Here is an 18,483-nt window from a genome sequence, read left to right as displayed (position 1 = left end):
TGACAAACAGGCGGGAGTATTTACAGCACAAACCCAGGTGTTCCCTGAATGTACAGAGTGCTTTCCAGCCAGCTCGAGTGTTCACAACATAACTCTGGAGGCACATTCCTCTGCACACCACCAGCTTTTTCACAAAGCCACCACATCCCAGACGAGCGAGTACACTGAGCGCACAGAGAGCAAACTGCTTTTAAACTCCCTCAGCAAGAGAGCAAACAAACCAACCTCCAAGCTGTTGAGGTAACCGAGGGGTGTCAACGTTGATAGCTCATTTATTGATTCAATTTTAAATGCATAACACTCTGCAGCAAAACATAACTAGATGAATAATTTGTCCACCTTCATGTTTTTGGGTGGAGGCAGGAATCTGAGACAAATGTCTCAGAATATATCAGAAACTATCATCGTGGAAACATATTAGAGATGTAGCGGGAGTGAGTAAAGCCCTCAGATTATACATTATAGATGTTTTACTGATGTTTTACAGCATTGTGGCTGTAGTGTTAACTCCATCTTACCGCTGCCCTTTTACACCTTGCTCTAAAAGCTCCTCAGAGCCTTCACTGGAGAAGTTTAAAACTCAAACACCCGCCCTCCCCCTCCTCCTCCTCCTCCTCCTCCACACACACTCACCCTGAAACTTTCTCTGCCCTCCCTCCATCTCTCGTTCTGCTCCCTCCTCTCAGCTCAAAATTATAAGAGCCAGACAGGAGCGCACACGCACAAAATCCTCCTGCCCACATGCACACACACACTTGCTCCACATGCACCGAGTGGAGCGCAGTCACAGTGCTGCACGGTAGTGAGGCAAGGCAAGGCAAGAAAGAAAGAGCAATTACTCCCCGTCTCGTCAGCTAAAGGAAAGCACCGGCGTGGAGAAGTTGCATGAAAGAGTGGTCTCAGCAGAGGACTTTTTTTTGATCAAACTATGGAAACCAAGAAGTGGAGGTAGAAGAGAGGACAAACTAACAGCTGGCTGAAGTGGAGACTTTATTTCTGAGGGATTACTGGACACACTGTGTATGAGCTCTTGTCATGGTGGTATCCCACATCTCTTGTTGACAGGAGCCTCTGTAATTTGGATTTCCCACGGATCAAAGTTTGGTTTCTGAGCAGTTTGTGTGAATGAAGCACCTGGAAGCAGGAAACATGTCAAACGGACGTTTCAGTCACCTGTTGAGGGAAGTCTGGCTGCTCTGGCAAGGTGAGTTTAGTCTCTAACTCCTATTGAGTTAACTGATGCAGATTTTCATTGAAATGTGAAAGAATCCCAAACATGAGAGTCAAGTATGAGCCTTATCGTTTAAAGGGATTTCAGAGTCGGATCCTGAAAGACTGAAGCAGATTTCCTTCAAGAAACCAAAGATTTTCCGCGATGAAAACAAAGAGATAAACGCTCTCTCATGTGAGAAATCAGCTGAACATTTGGGACTTATATAGCTTAGAGAACACATGGCAGGAGCAAGTGACAAAAAGGAAGAGATTATAGCAGACAAACTCATAATTACAGGAAAGTCATTATGTAATTTGTCACAATTCAAACGATTCGCAAAGTTCAGGATGTGGATCACCAGTTTAAAAAATAAAAACAAGACTTATGCTGACATTGGACTCATGAATAGAAAGGCTGTGTTCTCCCTCTCCTCCTGTGTGTGTCTTCAAAGCTCAGACAGACCCGTGGCAACAGGACGAGTTGAATTAAAAAGGTCTCCAGCTGGTGCCTTTAAACAATAGTTCCCTGGGAGCATGGAAGCATGGCCCTGGAACTAATGTTGCCATTACGTTAATGGTTAGAATAACAGGAGACAGCCATTACTGACACAGCCCTGGGCTGCTGTGCAGAGCTGATCGTCCAGCCGTCGCTGCCTTGATCATGGTAACGCAGGCCATCAGAGAAATTAAGGTTGATGGGTGGCAGGAGACGGACAAGAGAAGGCAACCATCCAGTTCTAGTCATCATTCAACAGCTCAGTGTCCCTCTGTTGCCTCCATCCCTCACTGCTTCAGTGATAGACTGGTATCTCTGAACTGTTTCCTTATTCTCTGCTCAAGTTTAGCCGAGGAGAAAGGCGAGGTTGAGTCGCTGGTTCCAAACAGACGCGTTAAACAGACTTTAACAGGTCACTGATATCTGAAACTGAGATATTTGGATGAGATCAATTTTGACAGGTGTCGGGTAATTTCTGTGAGAGAAAGCTTTGTAGTACATGTTGAAGTACATTTCTCAGAAACGTTCCATTTGTTTCCTGTTGTTCTCCCCTTCTTAATCAGGGCTTAAAAAAAAAGACCACATCAAATTCATCAATTCAAATATTTGATATTTTGATTCTTCAGTGAAAGATCTAAACTTCATCTTCTCGAACCTTGGAGGGACTTTTGCTTTTGTTATGGAAAAAAAACCAAACAGATCTCTAAAACCGTCTCCAAACCGTCTTTAAATCTGATACAATTTTGTCTCCAAAACATCAGTGGACCATCAACTTCCCTTGTCCGCTAAATGTATCTGGCCGGTGTCGGTTGTCCACAAAGAAGATACACAACAATGGAAATAAGGTGCTTTGATAATTCAAGATCCTCCTTGTTGTCTGATAGCTCCAAAGTCCAGGGTGTTGCGTTTGAATCACAGCAGAAATTGTTGAGAAAATACGGAGGTGAGTGGATGTGTTGGCTTGAGGACGTAGCTCTTTTATTAAGCAGGACAAAGTCTGTGAGTTGTGTCTTTGGGAGTTGGAGCCAGAGCTTGCTAACCGCAGTGGAACTGGCAACAGCGTCCACTGGGCAAACCCCTATAGATCTCTTGTCTAAATAAACGCGGCCGCTGGATTAAGCAGCTTACGCTGTGATGAAAAGACAACAGTAGTTGTCCTTGCGCTGTCCCGGGGACACAGTGATACTGCCGGCCTGGAGGGCCACAATGAGATACTGGGGTTAAAGCAGAAATAAGGAAAGGGGGGGAGGTGGGGCTCAGGGTTAGAATAACACAACGGACCTCATGTTCCTTAAATCATCCTGACCTTCGCCTGACTGTGGCGACAAGGGTGGAGGGGAGGGAGGCTGTTGCTGCACGAAAGACTTTGTAAAGTCAAATTGACTTTGCATGGCGCTCTGCTCTGAGCCCCTGGCAGTGAGGGGCAATAACACTTTGTTTATACTGTAAAAATGGCAATTATAAATGCCGTAATTATTGAATCCTAGTGTTCATCTTTGAATCAATAAGTTTACTGCTTGTCATTACAGTCTGAGTCATACTGAACGTTATCACTACAAATCTTATTACACAACACAAATAACTGTATCATGTACTACTTATCATGTACATGAAAGCAGTAGCATATCATCAGCTTAGGCCATTCACCTGAAGTGATGCAGCTTTGATTGTGTGCACAGGGGCATCCCAAAAGTTTATCAAAAAATGTGTCTGAAATGAAATGTCAGCCAGAGACTCTTTAAGAGACGAGGTTCATAACAGCAGTCAAGTTGTGGGAATTTTGTCTCCATTTATGATAAACAAAAAGTGGTTTTGGTCACCAAAGTAAAGTGTTGCAGTGTGAGCTGCCACCTCCTACCACCCCTTTACACGTCTGAGGTGTTAATCAATCTATTATGTATATTTACATATTTATCTATAAACATCAGTTGTGTCCAGAATAAGATGATTTTACATTTTTACAAACCACACATGAATAAGTGTTTCTGCACAAAAACAGCCTGGTCTTACGCCCATCTTGTCCCATAACAGGACTTTTCAGGACTGTGATGTTTTCATTACACATTATACCAGTTGTTTGTTGCCTAAACCAAACCTAACAGCTAGGTTTATATCTAAATATATATTTTTGAAAAATTGAACCCAAATCCAGGCTAAAGATTGCACAAGTTATTCTCCCAGCATCCCAAATGCAGCGTTTGTTTCTGGTAAGTACGGCACTGATGCATGTCACCAGAGAAAGTGCATTAAATCATTGCTGCAGCACCCCATACGTCATTGCTGAGGCACTGTTGCCTTATGTGTATCTCAGAGGTATGAGATTTTACCATGCGTATCTGTGGTTTGCAGAAACATAAAATGGTTTGTTCTCTGGTAACTGGCTCGTTCTGAAAAACTGTGATTTTGTGGTTTGACATTATTTTGTTTTAAAAGATTTATTGTTTCACAGCAGTATATAAACTTTTGTCTTCAAAGACATGACTTTCTTTTTATTTTACATACTGTAGATGGAGGTTGAAAATAATTACATGGAGTATGGTCCCACAGCACTTTGTGAAACTCTCGCTGAAGGAGAGTTTACCAGTTTCAACAAGTGGTAAAGTTTGCATTTGGGGTGCAGACACCAGAATATACATATATGTCATCATGACGATTCATCTTTTCCTCTGGTTAAAGGCAATACTTCTCAGAAATGATTTCATCTTGAAGATAACTTTTATTTTCACTCTTTGTTTGTCTAGATTTGGGAAATTAACTCCCGTGCTTAGGTCAGGCTTGCCTTTCATATGACCTTCCCACAAATTTTAACATATGTTTGAAATCTTCTTTTATTGCATGATGAGTCAGGACTCAGATGCGAAAAACCTCAAACCTGATGCGGGCCAAAAGAGACACAAACCGGCCTGTAGAAGTTCCACTTAGCAATTCCAAAGAAACATTCAAGTTGTGTCCATTAACACAAATAAAATGGAAAAGAATTGACAATTTACCATTAGCCGAAACAAGAGAACAACTCTGCTTTTCTTGACTTATCTGTCTAAATCCTCTCACCTTATAAGTTAATACCGATGTGTGCATTCACCTGATTAGCCTTAATGTGAGCAACAGTATAAAGTAATAAAATTAACTACCTCTACTGTTACACAGCTGGTAAGGTTATTAACAAACATTTATATTGGCCAATTGATCTTTTATTTTGAATTGGTTACAAACACGGGTCTTGCCAAACGAAAGAACAAAACTGGTTTATAATCGCACAATAATTCATGATTTATAGCTACCATGTGATCACTTTATGACATAAATACTAGTCGTGTGTGTAAACTTATCCTCTCTGAAAGGACAACAACATAAATCAACATGTGAGATAATTAGGTTGACATTTGTGAAGTTGTGTAATACTTGAAAATACGCTTTATAGGAATCTGCATCTGGTGACGATGAGTAGCCAGCAGACATTATTTAATTGTAAGGTGCCACAAACCTAAAAGGGTTGGAATTATTGACTTATAGTGCCCGTCTACAGTCACAGGCAGCTCAGCGGCTCCGAGAGCCTAAAAAAGCATTGGAGAACTGTGAATAATGAGAAGCACTCAACTAAGTATGTAGAATGGGGGGGTGGTCTCTGGGCTACTGTAGCATTTAATACCTCAGTTGAGAAAAACACACACATGCACCTCACTAATCATGTCATTCCAGTGCATGAAAATGCCTCGCCCCTCCTTAAAACACCCCTTATCCTCCTGACTAACTTCATTCACCTCATCAACTTCTGACAGACACGGAGAAGCAGGAGAAGGGGAAAAGAAAAGAAACAAAGAAAAGAAGGAAGGAATCTGACATCCATCTAGGAGAAATGAGGCGTAAATATCGCAGCTTTTTCATCAGCAGGACGGGAGCAGAAATTATGGGGAGGGGGAGAAGGGATTTATGGGCACTTCAGCGACAGTTGGGAGCGTTTTGTGCTTCAGCACTGAGGCAAAGAAAGATAAGAAATGGGCTTCACGTGACAGTGAGGTAATCGCGCTGAAAGAAAATGTTGTGATAAAACGGAAAAAAAACACATGAGGATGTTGTGAAAGTACTGGAAAACAGTGGGAACGGTCCTGCCTTGGTTTAATTTCAGATCATCTGCAACATTTTTCTCAGGGATAATCGGTTATACATTTACACCTTAGGGCAATTGTAGTGCCAGTCTCAATGCATGCAGCTATGAAGTAAACAAAGGCATCTCTCTGTAAACAAGGCACGAGGTTGACTTGTATGTCGAGCACTTGATTCCCTGCAAGCCCTAAATCAGAAGTGTCTGGATCTGGTTTTTGTTTTCACAGGGTAGCTGCATATATAGACGCACATAAAGCTGTATTTTGACTGTGGCTCGAGACGTGAGAGAGGAGAGCTCGGGCTGCCACACCACACCATCCGTAATCACAAATGCAAACAAACAAATAGAGGACAGCCCGGAGGTCTTTTATAAATGGTATCCATTTTACAGTACACAGTAAATCAATGTGTGCAGTGTGTGTTTTTGTGAATACATGTACAGGCGTATGTGTGTGTGTTTATGTGTGAGTGGAAAGTGAATGAATATAGGAGCTCAAAGACAGGTAGATTACTTTGGCCGGCCATCAGTCAGATGAAGTGAAGGCCAGTGGCAGCTGCAGTGTTGGTGGTGATGACGGAAAGACCGTCCAGACCACACACGGCTCGCAGGCTGCAGCGCTGACCCCTGGTGGGAGAGTTATGAAACTGCAAGAGGACAGCTGTGAAAGGATTGTTGTCTTCCACTGGCAACAGTTCCCAATCTTTTGCATGTTCTTCAGCTGGTCTTCACAATGAACTGAGGCTGAGTGCAGCAGAAGAAAAATATTCTAACTGATGATAAATTAAACCGGCAGGGGAAAGTAGACAGATGTGCAGTGTTTGGACTGTCTTTAGGTTCTGGAGAGGAAGTCTGTCAGGCAGTCTTGGGATCCAGTCAAATAGTCAAAGAATTTGACCGGACCCTGACTATCTCACAGTCTTCCTCTCCAAAACCTAAAGTTACTCCAAACACTGCACCTCCTCTTAGCTTCCCTTGCTGGTCTCATTTATCATCAAACCTTTCACCAGGAAACGTTCACGTTCATCTTTACAATATACAGAGGAATGTTAGCATTAATATCTTCATTCCTTTTTGCTGTAAGTCTACCTCTGTTTCCTCTGTATTTGTAACAAACAAATTTGGCCTCCTGAATTTTTAGATCTCTCACTAACAAGTCATTTATGACTAACAATCTAGGAGTGAAATTTGATTCTTTCATCAGTTTTTATTGTCCATTCAAACATGTTGTTTTGTCTTTTTTTTGGACAATCTGAAAAAAACAGATAATTTTTTTCCAACTTCAAAGTTGAAGCATGATTTTGTCTCCTCTCATAATGCTTATTGTAACTCACCGTACTCAAGTATCAATCATGGTTCCCTCCGTTGTTTCCAGTTGATTCAAAACGCTGCAGCTAGCACTAAAAGAACATTTCACCCCTGCACTTGCTCCCTGTTAGAGTTCGTATAAAATCTTACTGCTTATGTTTCAAAGCCTTATAAGGCATTGCCTCTAAATACATCTCACACCTCTTGACTTGGTATGTGCCCTCCCGCCCAATAATATCAGCAAATACGGCCCTGCTAATTATTCCCAGATGAGTGACAGCGGGATGGCCTTTTCAGTAAGAGCCCCCACCTTATGATACTCTTTGCCCACTGAAGTCAGGCGCATCAAGTCTGTGGCGACCATCAAATCCTTCCTTACAACTTTCCTCTTTTACAAAGCCCATGGCAATGTTCAATACATTCATCACACATTGTATTATTATGTTTTTGAGAAGATTAACTTAACTCTAACTCACCTAATCCCTTCCTGTAAAGCAAAATGTTATACAAATAATACTTTATTGGTATTACTTTATAAACCTCTCAGATCTCCCTATTAACTACACAATGAGACAGAATTTTGGACAACTTCATATTCACAACACAAAGCATCTACTAACTTTTTCCAAGGCAAACCTGAATTCTCTTTTTTTGTTTCTAATTCATCATAAAACCTGGATTACATCTCATTCTTGCAGTTACTTTTACTGGTAGAAATAGATAGAATCTGTTTTTGAATAGATGCACTGAGCGCTATACTGTGACAGGGAGGTGCACTTTGCGTGAGTGGGAAGTTTTAGGGCTCATTGTGGAAAAATAAATCAGTGGGAACCATTGACGGGTAAAGCTAATGATATCTGACTGCCTGTATAGAAAGTGAATCAAATGAAATGGTCCCCGGTCGCCTCCAAATTGAGATGGGGGTTGGATATTATCATACTGCACGTATTACACCATCATCTCAGTTGTGGTTGGAATAGGCTCTTCTGTAGAAGAATACTTAAAACCCCATGATGAGCAATTTTGTTTGACTAAGCTCTGCTTTTATGAGCACTCTCTTAGTAAATGCAACCATATGGCCAGCTGGCAGGAGATCGGAGAAAGGGAAAGGAACTGAATGACAAGTGACCTCAAAAAACACAGTATAGAAATGCTTTGGCAAAAACAGAAACTCATACACAGCAACATAAATGTCTCCCAATCACATACTGTGTCTCCTCTCTCAGTGTCCGTTCTTTGTGCTCTTTGTGTGTGTGAGTGAGCTGGATCTTAGGTAACGTACTGCATGCAGCTACAGAGGTTGGATAACATAAAACAGGCTGATTGGATGACTTGCACAGAGCATTGAGATTAATTAAACCTGATTAATGTTTCTGATTCTAGTTCTCCAGAGGGAGCGCATGTGGGTCCGACTGGATTTCCTTGCCAGTTGCTGTGACATGCAGCATAAACAAACACATCACCACACGAATGCAGTTGCAAACATGTTTCGATGCCCATAACAGCAAAAAGAATTATTAATCTTATCGACAAATTGACAGGCTTCTGGAAGGAGGAGAAATGTGCTTTCAGTTTAAATATGGCTCTGTGGTCTGTGACTGTACAGTTCAAACAACCAAATGTGTGTGTGTGTGTGTGTGTGTGTGTGTGTGTGTGTGTGTGTGTGTCAGGTGGAAAAGCGCTGGGAAATGACTGAGCTGCACACATGTCTGCGGTTGTGGTCAGAATGAAAGGAGCATTCCAAGAGTGAAAGGAACAAAAAATATCCTCCATTTGACATTAACAAGGTTAATAAATGCCGATCAGTCAGTCGACATTTTGGAGCCTTTTGTAGAAAAATCAACAGCACACAATTTCCTTTTTTCTCTCAGCTTCATCTACTCAGCCACCAGAGAGCAAACCGATCAGTGGGTTGATGCTCCCAGCTCAACTACAATTTTGACAGCTGATGTTCTAATGGGCATCTAATGTTGAATGAGAGAAAAAAGGGAAAGGGAATAAAGGAAAAGGCAAAACTAAAGAGAGGAAAACAAGTTGGACATCCTGCCTTAAAGCAAAAGTTTGATGTTTCCCGAATTTTTCTTACAGCAGAGAGTTAGACGAGAAGGCTGATACCACTTTCCTGTATATAAGCTTTGCAAATAGCTCGACTGGTTCCGTCCAAATGTGAAAATATTTGCACACCTAAAAAGCCCATAAAATGACACTTCAGTAGAATGTATAAAGTCGACTGGAAGAGTGAAGGAGAAAACAAGAGCAAACATAGAGACGTCTGGGCGAACTCAACCTCTTTGCATTTTTACATTTGTTTTGGGGGTGAAACTGAAGCCTCACAGTGCACACACTGCACACACAGACCCCAGCAGGTTTCCTCATGTTGCAACCATGAGGGTACAATCAGGAAAACTCTTGGCCTTTGTCTCAGCTGAAACCGGGCCGGAGTGCTCAGCCCTGTTGTGTTGACAGCACACAGAAAAAAACAACTACGATTAATGACAGACTGCAGATGTGCACATGCCAGGTCAGTAATTGTTACAGAATGAAAAATGCTCGTAGTTGGATTAACTGTCTGTTTTTGGGGAAAATCAAGCAAACGTATTAATCATCATGAGTCTTTTAATATTAATACATATGTGTTTGGCTCAGTTGGTCTACTGTTGTGACCCACTGTTTGTTTCATATCAGTGCTGGAATTGCACATGTAAACAAAGCATACATTAATGTATGGTTATTTCCACACACACACACACACACACACACACACACACACACACACATACACACACTTCCTGCCTCTGAGTAAATCCAAAATTGAGGGCTGTGTGCTGCAGCTGCATGGTGATTGGAGTGACGGGCCATATCCGTGTGCACTGAGGCTGACATCCTGATTTACAGATATGTATGGTTTATTCAACACCAATTTGTCACTTATTTACATGGAAAATGTCTCAAAATGGCTGCCCTGAAACAGCCTACGCTCAACCTGATTTGTGTTTAGGTGTAACTTGAGGAAAACTTGTTATATTCTGATAAAGAAGCTCCAGATTAATCTTTATACACTAAAGCAGGCTGGAATTATCCGTGTTTATCTGACAACTGTTGTTATCTTCCCACTGTTTTCTGTCTTCTCCCTTGCAGCTGTGTTTGTGGTCGGAACTGGGAGTAAACTGTGGGAGGTGCCCACACGTCCCTTCATGTCCTCCTCCAATTTCAGTGGAAGCCTGCAATGGGAGCCCCACTGTCAGTACCACCACCTACAGAACGGAGTGAAAATCACAGCAGACATCCCCCCATCTCTGGATGGCACCTGGGTGTCAACAAGGTACATGCACATGCAGTTGCTGTAGCAGCGAGTTTTTTATCTGAAAAGCAGATCAAATTAAACAGAAAAAAAATATGAGAATTTTAATGATAGCTAAATTATGGCTCAGGCTCAGATGATGGTAAAACAGGTTTTCTATCAAAGACTGGATAGTCAGTTTGATTTCCAGCCTCTTAGCTGATGAGCTGCTGAGTGCAAACTGGTTAACACTGAACACTTTGATAATAAAGTAGAAGGTGATATACTATGTAACAGTCTTGAGCCATCCCAGCAGACAGACCGTCTTGTAATCTTTCAAAGTTGTACTACACAATAGTTCTCAAGGCTTTCTGAAGGTCTTTCAACATTTTTGGGCATTGGTTGCAACACTGACCTATGAATCATTCAAACAAGGCACCTAACTCAAAAGATGAAACCGGTGTTGTGTCTACACATGACAGAAAGGTAATAAAGGATAAATTGTAAATTCTGTCTTTGGGCACTTAGCAACAAAAAGCCTGTGGCAACAAATGATTAGATTTCTTTAGTTGTATCTATGAAAAATACCAGTAAGAACACTGTTTGACAGCAATAAAACTATTTTGTGTCAGTAAGTTCATTAAAAAAATATCTCTTAGCCAAAGTCTTTGCATATCTTAGCATGGGGTGAAGTGCCCTTGCAAAATCTGAGGAAACTGAACAAGTGGAGGACAAAAGAAGAGGTTCCATCCGTGGGGACCTAAAAGTTGCATCTGGTCCTTCAGTTGATCCATCTACTGTTGGCTGGAGTCTCATCAGAAATGGTCTCCATTAAAGGGCTGCTGTCAAGAACTCATTCTTAAGGAAGTAAATCAGGGAGAAATGGCTGATGTATGCCAAATGACTCAGTAACTGGACTGAAAATCAGGTCTTCCCAAAGCCCGGACTTCTAAATTATTGAAGCAGCATCGGAGCATCTTGACAGAGAACGGAACAAAAGGCAGTCAACATCCAAAGAGGAGCTTTGTAATGTCCTTCAAGAAGCCTGGAGAACTATTCCTGATGATAACTTAAATAGATTAAAAGATAGCTTGTTAACGTAGGTTTAGGCTGTGTTGAAGAATAAAGGTGGTTCTACCAAATTCTGAAAACAATGACCACAAAAGGATTAAACAAACCTAAGCAAGAACTTCAGAAGGATACTATTTGGTTTTAATCCATCTGCAGGATACAGAGGGGGAGACACAAATAACGCTGCCATGTTCTTTTTTTTATGTTTCTTTTGTTGTCTCAGTTTGATTGCCTTGATGCTCTTTTGGGGCCTTTTTATATGTCTGTGCCCAGGGCCCTACTGTTTCAGGCCTAAACAGCATGCAAATAAAGTTAATGAAGGGAGTTTAGTAGTTGAATCATCCCGAATTAGTGTTACAGAGAATATTTCCTGACTGCTGTAAATAAAAAGATGAAAAATTAGTTCATACAGTTAAGTTCCATTATTATAATAAAGATGTATGACACAAGTCTAGCAGCAGATCTGAAAAAAAAAATGTATATTTGCTCATTAAAACCTGCGTTTTAACTTGGCCTTATCCAGAAGGACTTTTTAGTCCTTACTCAGACAGATTGGAGACTTGTACTACATGAGTCGAGACTTCAGATTTGAACATGCTCAAAAAAAAAAAAATTAAAACACCCAACTGAAATCAAATTCACGCCACAGTAAACATTGTATTTATCACTCTCTCTTTATTTAGATGTGAAGTTCGGCCGGGTTCAGAGTTTCTCACCCGGTCCTACACCTTCCACTCCAGCCGTCACTTCCAGGCCCTGCAGCACTACTACACTGACAGCGGCTGTGAAGAGCCAGCCTACTCCCTGATGATCAGGGGGAAGATTCGTCTGCGTCAGGCCTCCTGGATTACCCTCGGAGGCACTGAGGCTGAACAGCACCTCAGCAAGGTGGGCATTGTGGTTCACACTGTGGCAGCCAGGCAGAGACTGGCCTCCAGGCTGCCTGCGGTTTGTGTGGGTCTGAGCCTGGGTCGAGCTGTGCCCGGGAAGGTCTATGAGCTGTACAACACACGGGCAGGGAGAGGATGTCTCACAGCGCTGGGTTTCTCTATGATGGAGATGGATCTGGTGCGAGTGGAGACCCAGCACTACAGCCATGGAGGAAAGGTGCAGGAGCTGTTCTTGGGGGATATTCACACAGATTGGATCCAGAGAACTCAGCACAGGTCCACAGGGTACCAGCAGCCGCTGCAAAGCGCTATGGTGAGGCTTTATAATGGTTTGGATGATTTGTGGGTGTTTGTATTGCTGGCCGCTGAGCAGCTCAGTTGCAGTGGAGGTTTGGATGCCTTGTTTAACAGCACTTAAAAAATTGGAAAATGGAAAATATTCATCATTCCATCAGAACTCTACAATTTTCCACCTGTTATGAGGAGTCAGAGTGGCACAAGATTACCACAACGATACCACAATATACAGCTAGTATCAAAATCCTTTTACTGTCATAGTTACTTTAAGTTAGTTTTTTAAGTTATTGTTAATTTTATTTCCAAATAGTTGGCTTTTCTCACAAAGAACTGCAAATACACTACAACATGTCAGACTTTATAAAAATGTTTCATGCATTCAGGCAACACCCTAATCAATTGAACTTTGCACATAGACTACTGTATGTGAAATCTTGAAACAGAGAAATTGTATTGTTTTCTTTGTAAAACATATTCAATTCAATTCAGTTTATTTATACAGCGCCAAATCACAACAAATGTCATCTCGAAGGCACTTCAACGATGCTGTCCAATTCAAACCAATCAGAGTCCAATTCATAATCTAATCAAATCCAGTTCGTTAAATTCAAAGCATATGCACATTTTAAATGTGATGCACATTTTAAATGTGATGCCAGCAACATGTTTTCACCACACATTTGGAACAGGATTAACAAAAGATGTGTAATGATAACAAATTAAAGAAATATATCAAAGAAACAATGATAATAACTGCCAGCATATCTCGAAGCCAATTAAAAACAGGATTGGATATAAAAAGTCTAAGGTGTAGGGGCACATTAGTGCACAGTAACCAAATTCTTCATGTGTTACATGAACATGGCAGAGTAGTAAAAAGATTTCCAGGTGCTTAACTGTCCTGCCAACAGTCCAAACCGTTTTCCACGGAAAACATTTGGCACATCAGGAAACTAACAATACAACAAATCAGACCCTTTGAACAGCTGAAATTCTTAAAATGTAAAAAATGGGAAAATATCTATTTTCTAAAATTACACCAAGTTGTCTCCTCAGTTTCCAAATACCTACAAAGTTATTAAAAGAGGTGGGGCAACACGGTGGTTAACATGTTTCCGACTCTCATGATTCTGGTGTCAAATTCCAACTGAACATGTTTAATTCTCTGATATGTTGTTATTGTAAAAACAGTCCAGTTTTACAGAGTGGTAAAACTGCACATTTCTACAGGACGCATGACAAAATACGCCTCTAAGTCAAACAATTTCAAACATAATTATTTCCTAAATGTGCATAGTTTGTTTTTATATACATGTATATATATAACAAACTCACTTTCTTCTAACAAACCAAATCCATGAAGAATGAGATCATATTTATAATCGAAAACATACGGTTTACTCATGAAGCAAAGCTGCCGAGAGCAGAAAAGTTGAGTTAATTCGCCTTTTAGTCAAATAACTGCTAACTGGTTCTGGAAAGAACGTCACAATTTTAGAACATTACTACATGATTATGATGTCCAAAAGCCTTTACATGAGCAATATTGTTGTAACAGCTATAGAAAACTTCAAAATTCCTTTGTTTTCAGACTCGTTCACCTTTGTTTCCTTTTTTTGGCACCAGAATTGCATTCAAAATAGAGCAAGGGACTGAAAAAATTGTACTAGAATCCTATTCTGTAATAATTAATGTTTTTATTTTATCACTACAGCTACAGGAGCAGTTACACCTATTTTTCTTAAGAAAAATTGATGCATAATCATGAGTTGCCGCCCTAAAGATCTCGCCTCTCCCTCTCATTTTGCAGCATCACGTCCACCCCTGCCCTGTGTGCGCTTTGGTCTATCGTTCCTCAGAGCAGCGCCCCCCCAAGTTGCCCCAGAGTACAGCTGCTCCTCTGTCTCTGGCCGGCCGCTGGGTCAGCCAGCGCTGCGAAACCCGCCCTACTGTCCTCTTCCTCACCCGAGACTTCACTTTTGATCCTAGCCAGAACGCCTGGGAAGGAATCTACAGGCACTACTCCGACCCTGCCTGCTCGCAGCCCACTTTCACCCTGAGAGCCTTGGGCCACTATGCCCAGGGAAACCCCTCCGCCAAACTCTCAGGAGCGTATGAGTTTGTCTTCAAGGTAACCCAGGTGAGAGTCACAGCCTGGGATGAGCCCACCGCCAAGTTGCTGAACAGTACGAGGCCAGGAAAATGTGGTCTGGCAGGAAGCTGGGAGGTCAGGGTGGAGCAGGACTTGACCCCCACAGATGGGTGCACTGTGTTGGGCATCAAGCTGCCACACAAGGAGTATGAGCTCTTTAAGATGGAGCTGGATCACAGGAAACTCCCACTGCTGTTCACCGGAGAGAGGCCAACTGATGCGTCCAGTCCTGACCGACCACTGAGGCGACCCACGTCCTTTCAGCCTCCCATGGTGCTTTGTAGTGAGGGAGAGACACAATCCTCCCACATGAGTTTTAACAGCAAGCAAGTGCAGTTAGCCAGCGGGACGGAGAGGCTTGCACAGCTGGTGCTGCTGGTGTTTGGATGTGCGCTGGGCAGCTGGCTCTGTGTTCATTAGAGACACTGTTCACAAATCCAACCTGTTACACAGCTGAAGTCAGTGATGAGTGTTGTTTTCTGGCATCTGCTCTTCACTCTCTGTCTGCATTATGATGACCACCTGCGAGAAGGTTCAGAAGAATCAACAGACATTCAGGAGAGCCGACTTTTTTTTTTGGTTGTCTGGCTTTCAGATGCTACCTGTGGGTTCACTTTCATGACTCACCTCAGCTATTTTTCTATGTAAAAACTAATCTGTATAGACCACCAAAGTATCATAAAAGTACATTGATTCCAATCTGGTAGTGTTTGGATAGTAAATCAAACTGATTTTATTACTTTACAGCTTCATTTATCATATATGAGTAAGAGCTGTTTTCTTATGATCCTGTTGCAAAGAAAAATACTGATGTTGAAATCTGGATCGATTTTTCCACATAAAAATGTAAGCCATGGACATTTCAGAGGACTTTTCACCAAGATGCAACACAACTAATGCACTTTGTACAGAACATTTTTTCAATAGACATACTGGAAAGACAAGAAGTAGGATAGAAAATGTGTGCGCAGCCAAGGTCGCTGGTCTAATGCCACTGTGGTGTCAAATGTTGTTTGATCTTTATGCTCTTTTAAAACTTGTGCATTAGTCTGCTTTTCTGTCAGCAGTCAGAGCAAACAAATCTAATGAATATTTATTTTAACCATTTATATTATACTTTTTCATAAAAAGAGAGAATTTTTTGCCTAATATTTTAGTTACCTTTGTATGTAATATTTTCTCTGTCTATTAAAATGGCTTTTCTTAAATTCTTGGTTTTAACTGATCTTTATAACATGACTAAAGGTCTACAGCCATGTTAATGGCTCTCTGGGGTTCTAGTATAGATAATCCCAAATAAGTCAGTGTGTGAGTTGTCCCTGTGGAAAGTCACAGCGTGGCCTCCACAAGACCTCTGAAGGTGTCCCATGGCAGCAGATTCTTTAAGTCCAGCAAACTGGGAGGATGAGCCTCGATGGGTTCTTCCAACAAATACCAGAGACACTCGATCGATGCGAGGAGATGGGAAATTGGCATGTTTACCAAAACATTGTTTTTGCTGTGTGGCAAGGTTTGTTATCCTAATGAAGAAAAAGAAAAAAGAAATCATTTTTTGTTTTGGAAGGTTGTCCATGTCACAGTAACATGCTTGTGAAGGTTCATTCACAAAGATTCCTGATGACTGCAACGATTTGCCTTTTCCCTGCGGTCACTTTCTGAATGTACTAAACACGACTCCACAAACCATGAACACCCCACAAGACCTCTGACCCATATCTAGCCACTTCTTTTAACTTGGCCTTTTTTCTATCCATCCATTTTCTATACCCGCTGAATCCGTCGGTTGGGTCGCGGGGGGGCTGGAGCCCATCCCAGCGGTCATCGGGTAAGAGGCGGGGTGCACCCTGGACGGGTCGCCAGTCCTTCACAGGGCCACACAGAGACAACCGAGACGAATGACCACACACACACTCACACTCACTCCTAAGGACAATTTAGAGACACCAATTAACCTAACATGCATGTTCTGGACAGTGGGAGGAAGCCAGAGTACCCAGAGAGAACCCACGCATACACGGGGAGAACATGCAAACTCCAAAAAGAAAGGCCCCAGCTAGGAGTTGAACCTGGAACCCTCTTGCTGCGAGGCAACAGAGCTAACCACCACACCACCATGCAGCCCATGGCCTTTTTTCCCCGCTCCTAATACTTCAACTTTGAGAACTGACTGCTGCTAAATATCTCCAATCCATTGACATGTTATCCACTCTTTATGTTTCTGCTAATCTGTGGGTTAACAGAGCTTTCACACTGGACTTCCATCACTGTTTTATTCACATTTTGAAGTGGTACTTCACAAAAAGAAGATGGATCAAGTTTCACTAACTTACATACACTGAAGGTGGTTTATAACTTTTTCAGAAATGAGCCGAGGTGCATTAGTGGAGATGGAAATGACTAACATCAATCGTTTCTGGCACACCGAACATGCTACTGTTTTTTCACTTTCTTCGCCTGTATTTTGTACCTCTTTTGTCTAGTGTTTTTCACAAGTTGACATGAGGTCTGAAAAGGCTGGCACATGATTTGGTCAAAATACCCCAGAAATAAAGCACAGAACCTCCCTCATACACTAAAAAGCTACTGATTTTAGGAGCAGGAGTGGCCCACTACCCTTCACTCCACCCCCCTCTCTTCTGTGGGGTTGTGTCTGTATTTGAAATCTGTCCAACCCATTCCAGCCACCATGAGAATGAATGACCCATATTACACTCAATCACCCTTAAGGCATGTTATTATTAAGAACATACACTATTTAGCCTGAGAGCTCAAACTGAGAGAGCCCACAATAAAACACATCAAACTCATACTTGATAATACTGATACTGATACTTGTAAACTACTTGACAAGCAGTTTTCTAAAATACTGTCATCTCCCTCGTTTGCAGTTCAGCTGTGGACAGTTGGTGCTGTCCTTTAGGCACAATTTTGTCAAGTCATTTACTGAATTGGTTCAGGTTGTTAAATACAGCAAACACCTGTTAGAACCGGCCTGTTAGTAGAAAAATCACGTCATAATTCCTCCATCGCATTTTGGCTTAATAAACCCGGGGCTTCGATGTCTCTCCATTCCTCTGTCTTAAGTTTTTAACCACAGTTTGTTTTTGTCGTAGCAGAGGGCCGTTCGTTGAAAGACTAATTCTAAATTCAAACTGGTAAAAAATGTAAGATTGATAATCAAAAGTCAGATTTGCTAGACTGGATGTATCCAGTCAGGAAAGAAAGTACTGGCAGAGCATGATGAGCTAATTTCTCTCTTGAATTAAGTGAGCTATACAACTGCTGGTGAGAGTTTGCTGTTTTTGGCAGAAACACTTCCCTCGTCGCTGTGGCAGCTTGTCATTGGACTGTCACCACACCAGCGTGGAAAACTCTGGACATCCAACAGCGACCCTCTGACTTTAAAATGGACTGACTGTCAGTGTATGTGACGAGTTTGAAGTGAAACCTTTTGGATTGCTCTGTAGAAGCCAAACTAGTGCAGGAAGCATTAGATGAAAAGGGGCCACAAATGGTCTTACGACTGGTCCCCAGAGAAATATAAAAGTCTGTTCCAAACGAAATGGAGATTAATTCAAAAGTTGTTGACATATGTCTGTCTAAAACTCAAATGTCAGGCTAATTGTGCTTGTAATGAAAAATCAAGTGATTCCCAGTGACAGAAGTTTCCTCTGA

At 41.7% G+C, this 18,483-nt stretch overlaps 1 protein-coding gene across 1 annotated transcript; it reads left to right on the top strand.

Moving 5' to 3' along the window:
- The first annotated feature begins 713 nt into the window (after window positions 1-713).
- Window positions 714-16,010, top strand: apcdd1l (adenomatosis polyposis coli down-regulated 1-like). Its single transcript, XM_075461550.1, has 4 exons — window positions 714-1,204; window positions 10,257-10,440; window positions 12,153-12,672; window positions 14,467-16,010. The coding sequence occupies exons 1-4, from the start codon at window positions 1,126-1,128 to the stop codon at window positions 15,226-15,228; spliced, it is 1,545 nt and encodes a 514-aa protein (XP_075317665.1). The 5' UTR covers window positions 714-1,125; the 3' UTR covers window positions 15,229-16,010.
- The last annotated feature ends 2,473 nt before the right edge of the window (window positions 16,011-18,483 follow it).

The sequence above is a fragment of the Odontesthes bonariensis genome, chromosome 3 (genome assembly GCF_027942865.1).
Source record: "Odontesthes bonariensis isolate fOdoBon6 chromosome 3, fOdoBon6.hap1, whole genome shotgun sequence".
NCBI classification, from domain to species: domain Eukaryota; kingdom Metazoa; phylum Chordata; class Actinopteri; order Atheriniformes; family Atherinopsidae; genus Odontesthes; species Odontesthes bonariensis.
Note: the sequence above shows the minus strand (reverse complement) of the source record. Positions and strands in the feature narration are given on the sequence as shown.

Bases quoted from the DNA above. Each gene is read 5' to 3' on its own strand.
- apcdd1l (XM_075461550.1), top strand. From the start codon at position 1,126: ATGAAGCACCTGGAAGCAGGAAACATGTCAAACGGACGTTTCAGTCAC. The intron at 1,205-10,256 runs GTGAGTTTAGTC...TCTCCCTTGCAG, and splicing joins AGTCTGGCTGCTCTGGCAAG to CTGTGTTTGTGGTCGGAACT. The intron at 10,441-12,152 runs GTACATGCACAT...CTCTTTATTTAG, and splicing joins GGCACCTGGGTGTCAACAAG to ATGTGAAGTTCGGCCGGGTT.